The sequence below is a fragment of the Chiloscyllium punctatum genome, chromosome 24 (genome assembly GCF_047496795.1).
Source record: "Chiloscyllium punctatum isolate Juve2018m chromosome 24, sChiPun1.3, whole genome shotgun sequence".
Lineage (NCBI taxonomy): Eukaryota > Metazoa > Chordata > Chondrichthyes > Orectolobiformes > Hemiscylliidae > Chiloscyllium > Chiloscyllium punctatum.
In genome coordinates, this window is record NC_092762.1 from 70,497,856 (window position 1) to 70,514,682 (window position 16,827).

Here is a 16,827-nt window from a genome sequence, read left to right on the forward strand (position 1 = left end):
CTCTTCTTGGACTTTGCAGTTCTTTGGTGATGCTCAGGTGGATTAGTTGGAGATTATACCCACTTCAGGATGGCTTTGTGATTATTTATAAACTCCTCTCAATGAAGTTCCAATGATGTAATACCTCTTTTTTTTAATATATATATATATATATATTATACTGTTCACAGGCCTGGGGTACACTCAGAATAAGCTTGGCTAAAAGCTGTAGTGTTATATAGCAAATGTATCTTCCTTTTACTGAGATTAGTGAAAAGTTACTTTCTGTATAAGGTACAGCTGTCTGCCTTTTCATACATACATTGCAAGTAGTTTGGATGCTTTGGAATGCTTTCTAATGTCAATTACTAGTAAATTTTTGGTTTTGCAACTTATCTGTAAATATTTACAATTAACATTCTATGATGCTGATGTTAATTTAATTTGCATTTGACTACAAAGAATTTACGTTGTGTAAGTTTAGCCTGCATTCATACAGTGATAGCTTTGTTCATAATGAGTTCTAAATTTACAGATATTCTTTACTGATGGCGTTTATAATGTTTGATTCTTCTTTAGATTATACATACTGATAGTAATACGATTCTGGGACAGAATGACACTGGTTTCAGCTGTGATGGATCATCCAACACTTTCAGGGTTATGTTCAAGGAACCAGTGGAGATTTTACCCAATGTTAACTATACTGCATGCGCTACATTAAAGGTATAGCAAGAAACATGTTTGTTTTTAAAAATTAGCACTTGCATTGTGTTAATTCCTGCAAGTCAGTGGTGCATCATCTCTTTCAAAATTGGCTTTAAGTTGTTGAAATTCATGTCTGTGAATGTTCATTGGTCTACTAGCTACTGGCAATAACACAGTGGAAATTCAGGCAAAGTGTGGCCAATGAACATAACTTATATTCTTAACATTAAACTTATTTTACTGTAACTTAATTTTGGTGTAGCATCACTTGTATGTCAAAAATAGTGTTTCATTTTCATCCAAGCATTATCAAAGTTTTAAGATGTTTAAATTATTCCCAGATATCTTTCCTTTCTGTCGCTCTTGTCTCTCTTTCTATTTATCTTTTTATTTTAAAACGTACATACATTTCTCTTTCACTGATATGAAATGTCCTGGGTAGGCAATCATATTTGTCAGCAAGTGATTGCTGATGACATTTCTTTCTTTTTAGATTGTATGATCTGGTAGCTGTTCTGTACCTTTTTTTTCCTTAAAGATGTACTTTCAGAATTTTTGGATGTAGGTTTGCTCGCTAAGCTGGAAGGTTCATTTCCAGACATTTCATTACCTTACTAGGTAACATCCTCAGTGGGCCTTAAGTGAAGAAATGCTGAAAATTCCTGCTTTCTATTTAAATGTTTGTTTGGGTTTCTTTAGGTTGGTGATTTTTATTTCCGGCGGTGAAGTCACTTCCGGTTCCTTTTCTCAGGAGGTGTAGATAAGGTCTAACTCGATGGGTTTGTTGAGTTCCAGTTGGAATGCCATGTTTCTAGGAATTCTCATGTGTGTCTTGGTTTGGCTTGTCCTAGGATGGGTGTGTTGTCCCAGTCGAAGCAGTGTGTGGATACTAGTGAGAGAGGGTCACGTCTTTTTGTGGCTAGTTGATGTTCATGTATCCTGATGGCGAGTTTTCTGCCTGTTTGTCCAATGTAGTGTTTGTTACATTGTTACAATAGGAGAATTCCTAGAAGCATGACATTCCAATCAGAACTCTATCAACAAACCTATCGAGTTAGATTCTGGATTAGTGGTGCTGGAAGAGCACAGCAGTTCAGGCAGCATCCAGGTAGCTTCAAAATCGACACTTCGAGCAAAAGCCCTTCATCAGGAATAAAGGCAGTGAGCCTGAAGCGTGGAGAGATAAGCTAGAGGAGGGTGGGGTGGGGAGAAAGTAGCATAGAGTACAATGGGTAAGTCGGGGAGGAGATGAAGGTGATAGGTCAGGGAGGAGAGGGTGGAGTGGATAGGTGGAAAAGGAGATAGGCAGGTCGGACAAGTCATGGGGACAGAGCTGAGCTGGAAGATTAGAACTAGGGTGAGGTGGGGGAAGGGGAAATGAGGAAACTGTTGAAGTCCACATTGATGCCCTGGGGTTGAAGTGTTCGGCGACGGAAGATGAGGCGTTCTTCCTCCAGGCGCCTGGTGGTGAGGGAGCAGCGGTGAAGGAGGCCCAGGACCTCCATGTCCTCGGCAGAGTGGGAGGGGGAGTTGAAATGTTGGGCCACGGGGCGGTGTGGTTGATTGGTGTGGGTGTCCCGGAGATGTTCCCTAAAGCGCTCTGCTAGGAGGCGCCCAGTCTCCCCAATGTAGAGGAGACCGCATCAGGAGCAACGGATACAATAAATGATATTAGTGGATGTGCAAGTAAAACTTTGATGGATGTGGAAGGCTCCTTTAGGGCCTTGGATAGAGGGAGGGAGGGAGGAGGTGTGGGCGCAGGTTTTACAGTTCCTGCGGTGGTAGGGGAAAGTGCCAGGATGGGAGGGTGGGTTGTAGGGGGGCATGGACCTGACCAAGTAGTCACGGAGGGAACTGTCTTTGTGGAAGTCGGAAAGGGGTGGGGAGGGAAATATATTCCTGTGGTGGGGTCTGTTTGGAGGTGGCGGAAATGTCGGCGGATGATTTGGTTGATGCGAAGGTTTGTAGGGTGGAAGGTAAGCACCAGGGGCGTTCTGTCCGTGTTACGGTTGGAGGGGTGGGGTCTGAGGGCGGAGGTACGGGATGTGGACAAGATGTGTTGGAGGGCATCTTTAACCACGTGGGAAGGGAAATTGCGGTCTCTAAAGAAGGAGGCCATCTGGTAGGTTTTGTGGTGGAACTGGTCCTCCTGGGAGCAGATCCGGTGGAGGCTGAGGAATTGGGAATACTGGATGGCATTTTTGCAAGAGATAGGGTGGGAAGAGGTGTAATCCAGGTAGCTGTGGGAGTCGGTGGGTTTGTAAAAAATTGTCAGTGTCAAGTCAGTCGTCACTAATGGAGATGGAGAGATCCAGGAAGAGGAGGGAGGTGTCAGAGATGGTCCAGGTAAATTTCAGGTCAGGGTGGAATGTGTTGGTGAAGTTGATGAATTGCTCAACCTCCTCACGGGAGCACGAGTTGGCACCAATGCAGTCACCATTGTAGCAGAGGAAGAGGTGGGGAGTGGTGCCGGTGTTATTACGGAAGATCAACTGCTCTACGTAGCCAACAAAGAGACTGGCATAGCTGGGGCCCATACGTGTGCCCATGGCTACCCCTTTGGTCTGGAGGAAGTGGGAGGATTCAAAGGAGAAATTGTTATGGGTGAGGACCAGTTCGGCCAAACGAATGTGTCGGTGGAAGGATACTGTTGGGGACGTCTGGAGAGGGGAAAAACAGAGGGCTTGGAGGCCCTGGTCATGGCGAATGGAGTTGTAGAGAGATTGGATATCCATGGTGAAGATGAGGAGTTGGGGGCCAGGGAAACGGAAGTCTTAGAGGAGGTGGTGGGCGCGGGTGGTGTCTCGAACGTATGTGGGGAGTTCCTGGACTAGGGGGGATAGGACAGTGTCGAGGTAGGTAGAGGTGAGTTCAGTGGGGCTGGAGCATGCTGAGACAATGGGCTGGCCAGGGTGGTCAGGCTTGTGGATCTTGGGAAGGAGGTAGAACCGGGCAGTGCGGGGTTCCCGGATTATGAGGTTGGAAGCTGTGGGTGGGAGATCTCCTGAGGTGATGAAGTTCTGTATGGTCTAGGAGATGATGGTTTGGTGATTGGTGGGGTGGGGGGGGGTCATGGTTGCCACGCTGGCCTATTACCTGCCCTCGACCTCTTAATTTCCAACTGCTGCCGGGACATTAACTGCCTCAACCTGTCTACCTCCCTCCCCCACTCCAAACTCTCACCGTCACAACGTGTAGCCCTCCAAACCCTCTGCTCTAATCCCAACCTCACCGTCAAGCCAGCGGATAAAGGGGGCACAGTGGTAATCTGGCGCACTGACCTCTACACCGCTGAAGCCAAACGTCAACTTGAGGACACCTCTTCCTACTGCCCCCTCGACCATGACCCCACCCCCCATCACCAAACCATCATCTCCCAGACCATACAGAACCTCATCACCTCAGGACATCTCCCACCCACAGGTTCCAACCTCATAGTCTGGGAACCCCGCACTGCCCGGTTCTACCTCCTTCCCAAGATCCACAAGCCTGACCACCCTGGCCGATCCATTGTCTGAGCATGCTCCTGCCCCACTGAACTCATCTCTACCTACCTCGACACTGCCCTATTTTTTCCCCCCCTAGTCCAGGAACTCCCCACTTACGTTCGAGACACCACCCGCGCCCACCACCTCCTCTAAGACTTCTGTTTCCCTGGCCCCCAATGCCTCATCTTCACCATGGATATCCAATCCCTCTACACCTCCATTCGCCATGACCAGGGCCTCCAAGCACTCCGTTTTTTCCTCTCCCAGACGTCCCCAAAAGTACCCTTCCACTAACATACTCATTCGTTTGGCCGAATTGGTCCTCGCCCATAACAATTTCTCCTTTTGAATCCTCCCACTTCCTCCAGACCAAAGGGGTAGCCATGGGCACACGTATGGGCCCCAGCTATGTCTGTCTCTTTGTTGGCTACGTAGAGCAGTTGATCTTCCATAATTACACTGGCACCACTCCCCACCTCTACCTCCGCTACAATGGTGACTGCATTGGCACCACCTCGTGCTCCCGTGAGGAGGTTGAGCAATTCATCAACTTCACCAACACATTCCACCCTGACCTGAAATTTACCTGGACCATCTCTGACACCTCCCTCCCCTTCCTGGATCTCTCCATCTCCATTAATGACGACCGACTTGACACTGACATTTTTTTTACAAACCCACCAACTCTCCCAGCTACCTGGATTAGACCTCTTCCCACCCTACCTCTTGCAAAAATGCCATCCCGTATTCCCAATTCCTCCGCCTCTGCCGGATCTGCTCCCAGGAGGACCAGTTCCACCACAGAACACACCAGATGGCCTCCTTCTTTAGAGACCGCAATTTCCCTTCCCATGTGGTTAAAGATGCTCTCCAACGCATCTCGTCCACATTCCGCCCTCAGACCCCACCCCTCCAACCGTAAAAACGACAGTGCCCCTGGTGCTCACTTTCAACCCTACCAACCTTTGCATAAACCAAATCGTCTGCCGACATTTCCGCCACCTCCAAACAGACCCCACCACCAGGAATATATTTCCCTCCCCACCCCTTTCCGACTTCCACAAAGACCGTTCCCTCCGTGACTACCTGGTCAGGTCCACGCCCCCCTACAACCCACCCTCCCATCCTGGCACTTTCCCCTACCACCGCAGGAACTGTAAAACCTGCACCCACACCATCTCCCTCCCCTCTATCCAAGGCCCTAAAGGAGGCTTCCACATCCATCAAAGTTTTACTTGCACATCCACTAATATCATTTATTGTATCCGTTGCTCCTGATGCGGTCTCCTCTACATTGGGGAGACTGGGCGCCTCCTAGCAGAGCGCTTTAGGGAACATCTCCGAGACACCCACACCGCCCCGTGGCCCAACATTTAACTCCCCCTCCCACTCTGCCGAGGACATTGAGGTCCTGGACCTCCTTCACCGCCATTCCCTCACTACCAGACGCCTGGAGGAAGAACGCCTCATCTTCCGCCTCGGAACACTTCAACCCCAGGGCATCAATGTGGACTTCAACAGTTTCCTCATTTCCCCTTCCCCCACCTCACCCTAGTTCTAATCTTCCAGCTCAGCACTGTCCCCGTGACTTGTCCGGACTTGTCCTACCTGCCTATCTCCTTTTCCACCTATCCACTCCACCCTCTCCTCCCTGACCTATCACCTTCATCCCCTCTCCCACTCACCCATTGTACTCTATGCTACTTTCTCCCCACCCCCACCCTCCTCTAGCTTATCTCTCCACGCTTCAGGCTCACTGTCTTTATTCCTGATGAAGGGCTTTTGCCCGAAACATCGATTTCAAAGCTACCTTGATGCTGCCTGAACTGCTGTGCTCTTCCAGCACTGCTAATCCAGAATCTGGTTTCCAGCATCTGCAGTTATTGTTTTTTACCTCTATCGAGTTAGACCCCATCTACCACCCCCGAGAAAAGGAACAGCAAGTGATTTCACAGGAAATGACATCACCAACCCAAAGAAACCCAAACATATAAATAGAAAGCAGGAATTTTCACTAAGGCCCACTGAAGATTTTACCTAGTAGGGTAACAAAATGTCTGGAATTGAACCTTCCAGCTCAGCATGCAAAAAACCTCAACCTGAGCTATGAATCTTGTCAAAACTCACTTTCAGAACTAATAAGCAGTAAGGAAATCTTGGCGTCCCTCCCTTTTTTATCCCTTCCCTACGTGGAAAGTGCCTCAATTGGCTTCTCTGCCTATCCATTCCTCAAAATTGTTGTACAATAAATGCATTAAACAGATGTGAGTTCATTATACTCTGATTCAACCTGCATAGTTGAGATAACACAGCCTTCTGTCTTCAAGCTTGTTTGAATATAACTTAGTTTTCAAGATTACTTAAGTAATTTTCAATTAAATTTGATTTTCTTTTATGGCTCTATGGTACAATTTTTGGTACTGAAGATTATTTGACTCTGATTTTTTTTTCGTTTATACATGTACAGGGGCCAGATTCACACTATGGAACAAAAGGACTTCGTAAAGTCATCCATGAATCTCCGACAACAGGCACGAAAACAGTCTTTACTTTCTGTTATGCTGCTGGAAATAATAATGGAACATCAGTAGAAGATGGACAGGTTCCGGAGATTATCTTTTACACGTAGTTGAGCTCAGCAAGTCCTCAGAGGCCTTGGCTAATCTGTCAAATACAAACTGGTTGTATGCTACTGTATATTTGAAATGAGGAGTAATGTGCCTACTGCTAGGCACATGTTTTGAATATTGTGCTTTATTTTTAAATGTTATTGGCTGGCAGTGTAAAGAAATAAGCTTTTTTTCCTTGCTCTCTCCCCACCCCAGCTCTGTATTGTCACAGAATATGGGAGTATTGATATTGTGGTGCCAATTCTAAGCAAACATTTTGCTTATTGATGTGTGAAAAGCACTTATGTAACCAGGGCTGTAGCAAAGCTAAGTACTTAAGCCTTGAAGTTTCAGTTTAAACAACCAAAGTGTTATGACAATAAAGAAGGACCTTTTTGTGGTGGTGGTCAAGGCCAAAGCCATTACACTGACTAGAGGAGAGCTTCAAATAAGCATATATAACATGTTCTGTAAAAACTTTGGATTGGACCAGAAGTCTGTGATAAAAGAAACAATATCAAGATTTTAAAAAGGGAGTGTGTTAACTTGTAATGTTTAATGAAGTGAATTAGTAAATAAAATGAGAATGTTCATCAGCATTACATTGTAATTAGAAACCTACAGTATGTAATAATCTGTTTTCAGCTCAATAGCTGTTAACAATTGTAACTGGTGTACCAAACATTTCACTAGAAAATTGTTTTCAGACTATTGCCATAATTATGTGAGTTTGTCAGCTATGTGTGGGCCCAATTTCCAGGAACATTACCTAATTGATCACAGTTTGACAAGGTTATTAATGTTTTTCTGATATTGATACATAATTATAGCAAAAGTACATATGTTTAGTAAGATTATAGAAAAATTCGCATGTTTTTTCCAAGTTAAAAGTGATTTTGTACTCAGTTTAACAAACATCACACAATAACTACAGTTCAAAATAAATACAGGTTGCCACTCAGCATTCTATTTCTGCCCTTTATACTGCCCACTGTAGTGTCATGCACTTTGTATTTCAGTGAAAATGCTGTTGAGTTGACAGACCTGCAATCCCCTTTGTTTTCATGATCAAGTGGGATCTGAATCAGAACCGTGGCAAATCTGTGAGCAAGATGTCATTGACGCGACAGCTTTCAGCAGATGTTCTGATTAGAAGGGACGACAGTATATAAGCAGATTAAACAAAATCAGAAGAATATAGAGTGTTGTTTTACATTTCTAGCATAGATTATAGCACCAACCTAAGGAATATAAACAGTTTGAAATAAAGATCCCATTCCCCACACAACTCCTGCACCTAAGAGCCCATTATGCTAACTTGCATTTCCTCAAATGTATTATGCACAGAATATCTTGTGGAAATCGATTTGATTTGTATTAATTTTTTTTTCCCTTCGCTCAACAACACCTCTTCTTTCCCCCCCCCCCCCCCCCCCCCCCCCCAACCACCACCTGTAACTGATTATGATTTGCTATATTATGCAAGTTTGCCATGAAAGGTTTAATAGATACTGCATTGGTTTCAAATTACCAATAAGGCAACGTTTATTTGAAAATGCATTTAAATTCAAACCAGATTGAAAAGAAATGCCATACCTTCTCAGTATGAGAGCCACTCATTGGTTTATGCATCTATACCAGTGCTGGCTCTAGATTTGGACCTATTTACTCTAATCCTATGACCCAGCTGTTTTCCCCTTGTACCTTTTAAATCAACTGTGGAGTTGAACAGCTAATCTGACTCTGTCTTAGCAATTAAACCTGTCTCTTTCAATGAGTCATGCAGAGAAAATGGTCTGTTCGTTTTTCACTTTGTCTTATCAACTATGAACAATAGTGCAGCAAAATATTTTAAAATGTTTTCTAGAAGTTTAGCCACTTTTAGTGCTAGCGGGAGTAAATGCACAAAATCACAAATTCTTCTTTCAAGAACAGTTGGCATTTTTCTTGTTCCGTTTAGTTGCATTGGTGCTCTATTCACAAGTGCAGTTCTAATGTACATGTTGCTGTGCAGGCACCTTTTAATAAACTAAGTGCAGAACACTTTCATAACTAAAGGCATTGTAAAACATTTGTGGTATTAATATTTGTATGTGGAAAGCTGAACAGATAATGGTGCTAATTAGCCAACTATATTGGTGTAAAACTGGTAGTTCTGGCCACTTGAAATTTAATCTCTGCTTTGTAAAATAAGATTTGGCACTATTTTCTTTTATCTAGCAGATATCAGGAAGACCATTTTGATGCCTAACCCTGTGGATAGATTTTCTTTTTCCATTGGGATTAAATCTGGTTTGTGATAGAGGAAATGGATTGCCCTCATTCAAGACCTTTTTTTTTTTTGTTCACCCCAACCCCACCCCACCCCAAAATAAAATCTGTTGGCCACTAAAATTCTTGTGATTTGTAAGGCGCTCAACGATTTTATCATAACAATTTCAAAAATACCTTGGAGTAGAATTCAGGGGCCTGCAAAATGCAGATTCATTGCCAGTACTGTGAAATAGCTAAGATACTACTTTTAAAAAGTAAACATTTTTGGCACATTCCTTATGCTTAAACAATCAGTGTTTTGATGTTTTTTTTGGTGGGGGCGGAAAGGGGCTTGGATTGACTTCCTTTAAACTGAAGTTTATAAATTGAACAGTAGTGTGCTGTGACACATGGTTGTCTGCCAGCAAAGTACACTTCATAGTTGTGACTACAAGATTTTAAGGTTCTAAATTATTTTAAAATGAAACCTAAAAATGTTAATACTTTTGTGAAGTAATATACATTGCAGTAATGATTGAGTACTAAAGTATTATGTGCAAATTTAAAAATAGCTAAATAAGGGAAGGGTAAGATGCTCAGTAAGATAAAATACGAATGAGGCTTTATTTTTGGTTCTCTGCCCCCTACCATTGTTAAACTGTTCTAATCTTGATCATTTGAGACTAATTTTAAAGATGAGGGACCCATTTAAAACAACAAAATTCGTTTTATTCAAAATTGTCAATTGTTTATCTCCCCTGACAGATTCTATTTTTAAAAAAAAGCTAAATTTCAGCCAATTGGAAGCTAGATTTTTGTTGGGAAATGTTTATCTGAAATGATATTAGTTTTTCAAAGGTTGTAACAGCTGAAGAATGCAGCTTTGTGCAAATAGATAGCCTACTAGTGAAAGCAAAGTTATGTCTGATTTGCAGCTCGGAAGTACCTCCTTTAGTTGCTGTTGATTTTCTAAAGTATCATTTCTGTGCACTTGATCTACTGGAATCAGCTACCAAGTGCAGCTCTGTATAATTGGAAAACTGGAATAAAAATGTGTCACATCAGCAGTTAGCCACCATAGTGATGCACTGAAACTTGAAGGCTTGCTGAACAGCAACTTTGTTGTTGCCCTTTCATCAACCAATACACAAACCGTGGCATTACTTAAAATAACTTTTTGCTTATTTTTAGACTATGAATGTATTGGTAATTTTTTTTATTTTAGAAAACTGCCTGTTAGCATTCGCAAGCAAATATATCATGTAAATTAAAAAGGAGTACTTTAGAATCTTAGATGCTGTACAATGAATGTATAAAATGATCAGTAAACTTATCCTAAATGTATTCTCATTTCATAAGCTTTGAGAGCCCATCTTGTAAAGATGTCTACAATTCAGGAAGACGTGGAAGTGTGTAGTGTGGTATTGTGTATGATTGAATCATCAGTGTGTAAATTCACCAATACAGTATACAGTACAGACATTTGAACAGGCTTTGTATTTGAAAACTTTAAAAAGTAAATTCAAAATCATGCAGATTAGTTTGCAACATAAACTTAAAACATTGAGTATCCGAACATTCCCAAAATAGATATGATTCCGGCTGCATCCTGAATGTGAAGCCGTATAGTGTTGATTCCAAAAGAATATTCCTTCAAATTGATTTTGTCAAAACTCATGCATAACTTGGTAAAGTCTACAGGATATAGTTGCAACAACCACCTTGTCCCCTTTCAATAGCCCAGTCCTAAACAAATACACTACAGTGGGGCTATCTGTTCATAGCTTGACTGATTTGCAGCTCTCTGAAACTTTGTTTTCAGTTTGGTGTTTTTTTTTAATTTAAAAGGAGAAAACTTAAGTCAGTAGATGCAGTAGCTCCATTAGCTTTCTGTGGTCATTGAGCATTTTTAAAACTGAATTTTATGATCATAAAATGTAGTTACTCTATATTAATATGCACTTTACAAACCACTGTAGATCCATAAATTTATAGAGATCACTGTTTCTAACAGTGCTATTAGTTGACCATAAGGGGTACTACAGTGCAGTCCTGCTATACAATGTAGAATACTTAAAACCATAGTGTATTTTGGTTTTATTTCTATTTTACGTGTCTATGACTTTGTTTGGACTACAGGTGCACAAAGTTCTTGGGATGTATAGTAATCTAATTGCCTCTTCCGGGAGGCTGTTACGAAAGGAAGCAAGCGAGCAAGTTGGTCAGTGAATGTTAGGATGTTTTTGGTAAGAAATTGCAAGTTCATTATGGTTCTCCTCACTTGGCACTAGAAATTCAGCCCTCAGTGTAACCGATCAAACATAGTTTTGAATATTTGCACGTGGGTTGTATTAATGGCATAAAGTGCATAAAGAATGGCTCCTGGTAAAGGCCATCCATGATTCTTTGACTATACTATTGAGAGGTATAGAGTAATGCATTGGTAGGAGGGAGTTAGCCTAGCAGTTGTACTATCAGGGGTTCTGACTGAAGTTTGACTGATGCGTACATTGTATCAACCCCAGAGACTGAATGCTTTTACTCCTCCTATCTGTTATTTTTATATATAAACAGTTTGAATCTTATTCATGGATTTGTATGGATTGCTGCATTTAAAACTGCTTCACATCCTCAAGTAATGTCAATGTGTGCATGTTACAAGTAGGATGACACCATTTTAAAAGAAAAAATCACTGTGGCAAACAAATTATTTGATACATCCTAACAGTACAAAGCTCAGAAAAAGTTGTGTTTCACAAATCTACTTTGTTACAAATAAAGAACTTTAAAAATCAATCCTGTGTAATTCACGTTACTGTCCAATGCATCTAAATATTGCAGTGTCCTTTAAAAAAAGTTTGCAACCAAAGATCATTCTTTGCAGAAATGACTTGAATTTCAAAAAGCCTTACCTTTTATAAAGCTAATGAGCTGAACAAAAAAAACAACCATTATAATAAAGCAAAACTGCAGATGTTGGAGATCAGAGGCAAACAAAAACTGAAATTTGCTGGAGAATCTCAGCAAGTGTGGAAGCATTTTGAGAGAAAAGTGAACAATTTGAGTCTAGTGGCACTTAGGAATTCTGAAGTGTCACTGGACTCGGTTTTTAATGGCACATTTTAAACTGGTGATTACTGATTTTTTTCAAACAATGTAGAAAATATGATTGGTTTGTGGGGAGAATGTAGTTAAAATGTAGGGGAGACAATGGTGATAAAACCACTGGACTTACATTCACTGAATAGTTTAAAATAGCAGATTAGTCCATTTGGCCCCTTTAGCCTGTTCTGTCAACTAGTTCAACCACTACCTCTCTATGTTAAATTCCACTTTCTCATCTATCCCCAAATTTTTTTTTATCCCCTTGCCTAACAGAAATCTATCTGACTCTGCCGTAACAATTTACATTTACTACTTCCATTCTCTTCTGTAGCAGAGTTATAAAGTTGCACAACCTTCAGAGAAGAAAGGTCATTGCACTCCTAAAATGGCGACACCTTGTTCTGGACTGATTCACAAGAGAATCCTATGTATTACAACATGTGTTATACTCTACAAATTTCTTCCTACAGCCCCTGTTTTCTATTTTTCCGAGTAGAGGAGAAAACAGGGACAGGGTAGTGAGTTGGATGATTTGCCATGGTCATATTGAATCACAGAAGAGTCTCAAATGGCTAAATATCCTACTTCTGTGTTGTTTTTGTTTCAGTCAAGTTGCCAATAAAAATATGTCCAGGCTGTCTAATCTATCTCCAGACAACCACTCATTCCGGTTATCAATCTGGAAGACCTCTGATCTGTCTTCAATGCATCTATATCTTTGCTTAAGAAAGAGAATCTAGACTGTATTCAAATGCAATCTTAATTTCCTCTGTAGTTGAAGTGTAACATCTTTTTATGTCCAATTCCTCCACGTATATGGGATTGAATCCCATTTGGCTTCTTGATTAGATGCTGTACCTGTGTACTAACCTTTTGTGATCCATGCACTAGAATATTTCAATCTTTCACATCAGAATTTCACTGCTGTTCTCCATTTTCAGAATTCTCTGCTTTTACATTCTTCATGTCAAAGTGAACAACATCATATTTCCCACATTCTATGCCAGAATTCTGCCCACATGCTAAGCCTGTCTATACCTGCAAAATTCTGTCTCCTTCACAACATACTTTCCTACGTATAACCAGAAAATGCAATGGAAACCCAGCAGGTATGGCAGCATCGATGCAGTGAGAAAAAAACATCAAAGTTAATTTTAAATCGGAGATACAATTTTGTTAAGCAAAGATATTCAGGGGCATAGGCCAAAGGCAGATATGTGGAGTCAGGTCAAGGATCAGCCATGATCTCTCTCAATGATGTAACAGGCTTGAGGGCCTGAATGGACGACTACTGTTCCAATGTTCCCAAGCCCAATATTACTTAATTGGAACTGAAGGGTTTTGGGAAATTATGCTTTTTATACTTTTGATAAAGTGGTGGAGCAAATGAAAATGCTGGTGAGAGCGCCTAGAGCAAAAGGTAAAGGATAATGGTAGTAGAGAAGTAATATGGATGCCATGATTTGGAGATGCTGGTGTTGGACTGGGGTGTACAAAGTTAAAAATCACACAACACCAGGTAATAGTCCAACAGGTTTAATTGGAAGCACACTAGCTTTTGGAGCGCTGCTCCTTCATCAGATTGTGTCCTCCACAACCATCTGATGAAGGAGTGGCGCTCTGAAAGCTAGTGCTTCCAGTTAAACCTGTTGGACTATAACCTGGTGTTGTGTGATTTTTAACTTAATATGGATGCAAAATAGATGTTAATAACAAAAAAAACAAGTCAGCTCTGCTGAGAATAAAGCCATGCAATCAAGGTTTTGTAATTTAATTGAAGGATAATGTTCATGGTCTGGAGTTATTGAACTCAATGTTGAGCCCTGAAGGCCATAAAGTTGAAAATGATATGCTGTTTCTTCAGCTTGCATTGGACTTAATTGGAACACTGCTGTAAGCCTAGATTAACATGAGAACAAAGTGAATATTGGCAAGTGACTGGAAGTGTCATTCTTATGGACCAAGCAGAGGCCTTCTAGCAAAATGTTCCCTAATCTGCATTTCGTTTTGCCAATTGCAGAAAGTGTACCAATTGGCCTTTTCCTTCCTCAGCTCATTCTCCAAGGGCCCAAAAACACCTTCCAATTGAAGCAGCAACTTAGTTATACTTCTAATCTGGTCTACTGTATTTGTAGCCTTCTCCACATTGGTGAAAGGAAATGCAGATCTCCATCATCCACAGTACTTTGCTTTTATACTTACCTACTTACCTTGATGTCATCTGTGCATCAAGTTACCATGTCATCACTCCCTGCATCTAAGTCATTGACATAAATTGTAAAATATTTAGGATTCAGCATAGACCCCTGTGAGACTCCATTTATCACAACCTGCTATTAGACAAGGATCCATTTACACATTTTGGCAATAAGCATCTTGTTTTCCACCAGCCAGAAAATATTCCATTTATGCTACCTCTTACAACATGAGCTTATAACTTCCTCAATGGGGGGTGCATGGTGGTTCAGCAGTTAGCACTGCTACCTCACAGCACCAGGGTCCCAGGTTCGATTCCAGCCTCGGGCTAATATCTGTGTGGAGTTTGCACATTCTCCCTGTGTCTGTGTGGGTTTCCTCCCACAGTCCAAAGATGTGTAGGTGAATTGGCCATGCTAAATTGCCCATAGGTTAGGTGCATTAGTCAGAGGAAAATGGGTCTGGGTGAGTTACTCTTCGGAGGGTCGGTGTGGACTTGTTGGGCTGAAGGGCCTGTTTCCACACCGTAGAGAATCTAATCTAATAACCTTAGATGTGACAATATCAAATGCTTTCTGGCCATTTAAACAAAGTTTATCTTTCTATGGTTGAGGGGCTTGAGTGTTCCATTGATCCTGCTGATGCTCTCAGCTCCTGGCAGGGTCACCCATGATGGTAAGGTCAGAGGGGAGGAACCATACAATGAACAACCCAAAACAAGTACTCAGTAGTGATCCAGGTAGAAGATAATTGTGTGTTATATCGACAGCTGGTAAAGGCTGCAGCGGGAGTTACACATTTGTCAAAGTTTCCTTGCCACTGAAACCAGATCTATCTTTGATCAGTGTGACTATTGATGCGCAACAGGATTCCCACGTTTAAAAAATAACAAAGCACAAAGCAGCTGCCTGGATCAAATCCATTGTTAGGAAACACCTGCCAAAAGTATTCTTGGAAATGTGGCTGTAGGATCAAACTCATCAGCCATGCGAGGTTCCACAGAACCCATGACCAGTAACATGGAATTTCCTAGCTGGACAATCATACTCATAAGTGAGGGATTGCTGACGATGACAACTATCTCCTATTTATCCACAACACATGTTAACCCTTCAAAGAAATCTAATAAATTGATTAAACATGACGTATCTTTCATAAAATCATGCTTATTCTCCCCACTTACCTTGAGTTTTTTCCAAGTGCCCAGTTTTAATTTCTTTAATGATAAATTCTGACTGGCCTATAGTGTCCTGCTTTAAGCCTCCCTTCCTTGGAAATGGTTCTGAGTTGTGGGTTCAAAACCCACCACAGCAGCTGCTGCAAAATATACTTAATTCACCCAAATGTAGAAAATGAAGCCAGTGAAACAAGGCAATAGCAGGTTAATCTATTTTTGGCAGTATCAATTGAAGGACAATGGTGGTGAGCTCCCTGCTCTCCCAATTGTGCTATGGAGCCTTTCACACTTATCTCAAGAATGTAAACAGTAGTACAGGAAGGAGTGAAACCTGTGCAGGTATAATAGCATAGATATTCTATGAATTGCATTGGAGTAGTTATGACTGAAGTTTAAAGATACTCAGGGGTATTAGCAAATCCAAAACTCAACTGTCAAATCACTTTGATGGAATGTTACTGTTGCAAGTAGAATGTAAAACTATACTGCCAAATATCATTTTGAGTGAGTCCTACTTATATTGTGGAATTAAACTCTAGAGTTATGCAAACATATATGCATCTGTCATCTGAATTGTTTTCATTTAGCTTGCAAACTCTGGATTATATCTTGTTGCATATGCTAGTGAGCATCGAGAAGGGAGGATTGATTGAACACATGGCTGGAGAACTGGAAGAGGAGTGAGAACATTAGATTTCAGAAGCATTGGGACCAGTTCTGGGCTGGTTGAAACATGTACAAGACAGGCAGACTGCATCTTAGCAGGACTAGCACTAGCAGATTAAGCGGTTTTAGATTTGATTCCCTACAGTGTGGAAACAGGCCATTCGGCCCAACCAATGCACACCAACCCTCCAAAGGGTAACCCACCCAGACCCACTTTCCTCTGACTAATGCACCTATCACTATGGGCAATTTTAGCACAGCCAATTCACCTGGCTGGCATATCTTTGGACCGTGGGAGGAAACTGGAGCAAACCCACACAGACAGTCGCCCAAGGCTGGAATCGAACCTGTGACCCTAGCACTATGAGGCAGCTGTGCTAACCACTGAGCCACTGTGTTCAGGAGGGTTTAAACTTGATGGACAGGAGGATGTGAACCTGAGAGGGATATCACACTAGAAGGAAGCAAAATTAATAAAAGGAAGTAGAAAAGTAGAAGTAAAAAATAGAAGACAGAGGAAGTAGGGGTAAATCTGAAATAGGATTGATCAAAAATAACAATACAAAAACAAACTTCCCAGCTTTCTATTTGATTGCACATAACATTCGGAAAGAGATTGATGATTTGAATGCCCAACTGAGATATG

General features: G+C 41.6%; 1 protein-coding gene across 5 annotated transcripts in view; it reads left to right on the forward strand.

Moving 5' to 3' along the window:
• Positions 1-11,833, forward strand: part of LOC140494680 (BTB/POZ domain-containing protein 2-like) — a 49,269-nt gene extending 37,436 nt beyond the window's left edge. For all 5 annotated transcript variants that reach the window (XM_072594142.1, XM_072594143.1, XM_072594144.1 and 2 more), the window contains 2 exons: positions 559-705; positions 6,643-11,833. In XM_072594142.1, the coding sequence (XP_072450243.1) occupies positions 559-705; positions 6,643-6,804 (309 nt within the window). In that variant the 3' untranslated portion in view covers positions 6,805-11,833. The remainder of the gene's footprint in view (positions 1-558; positions 706-6,642) is intronic.
• Positions 11,834-16,827: the final 4,994 nt, after the last annotated feature.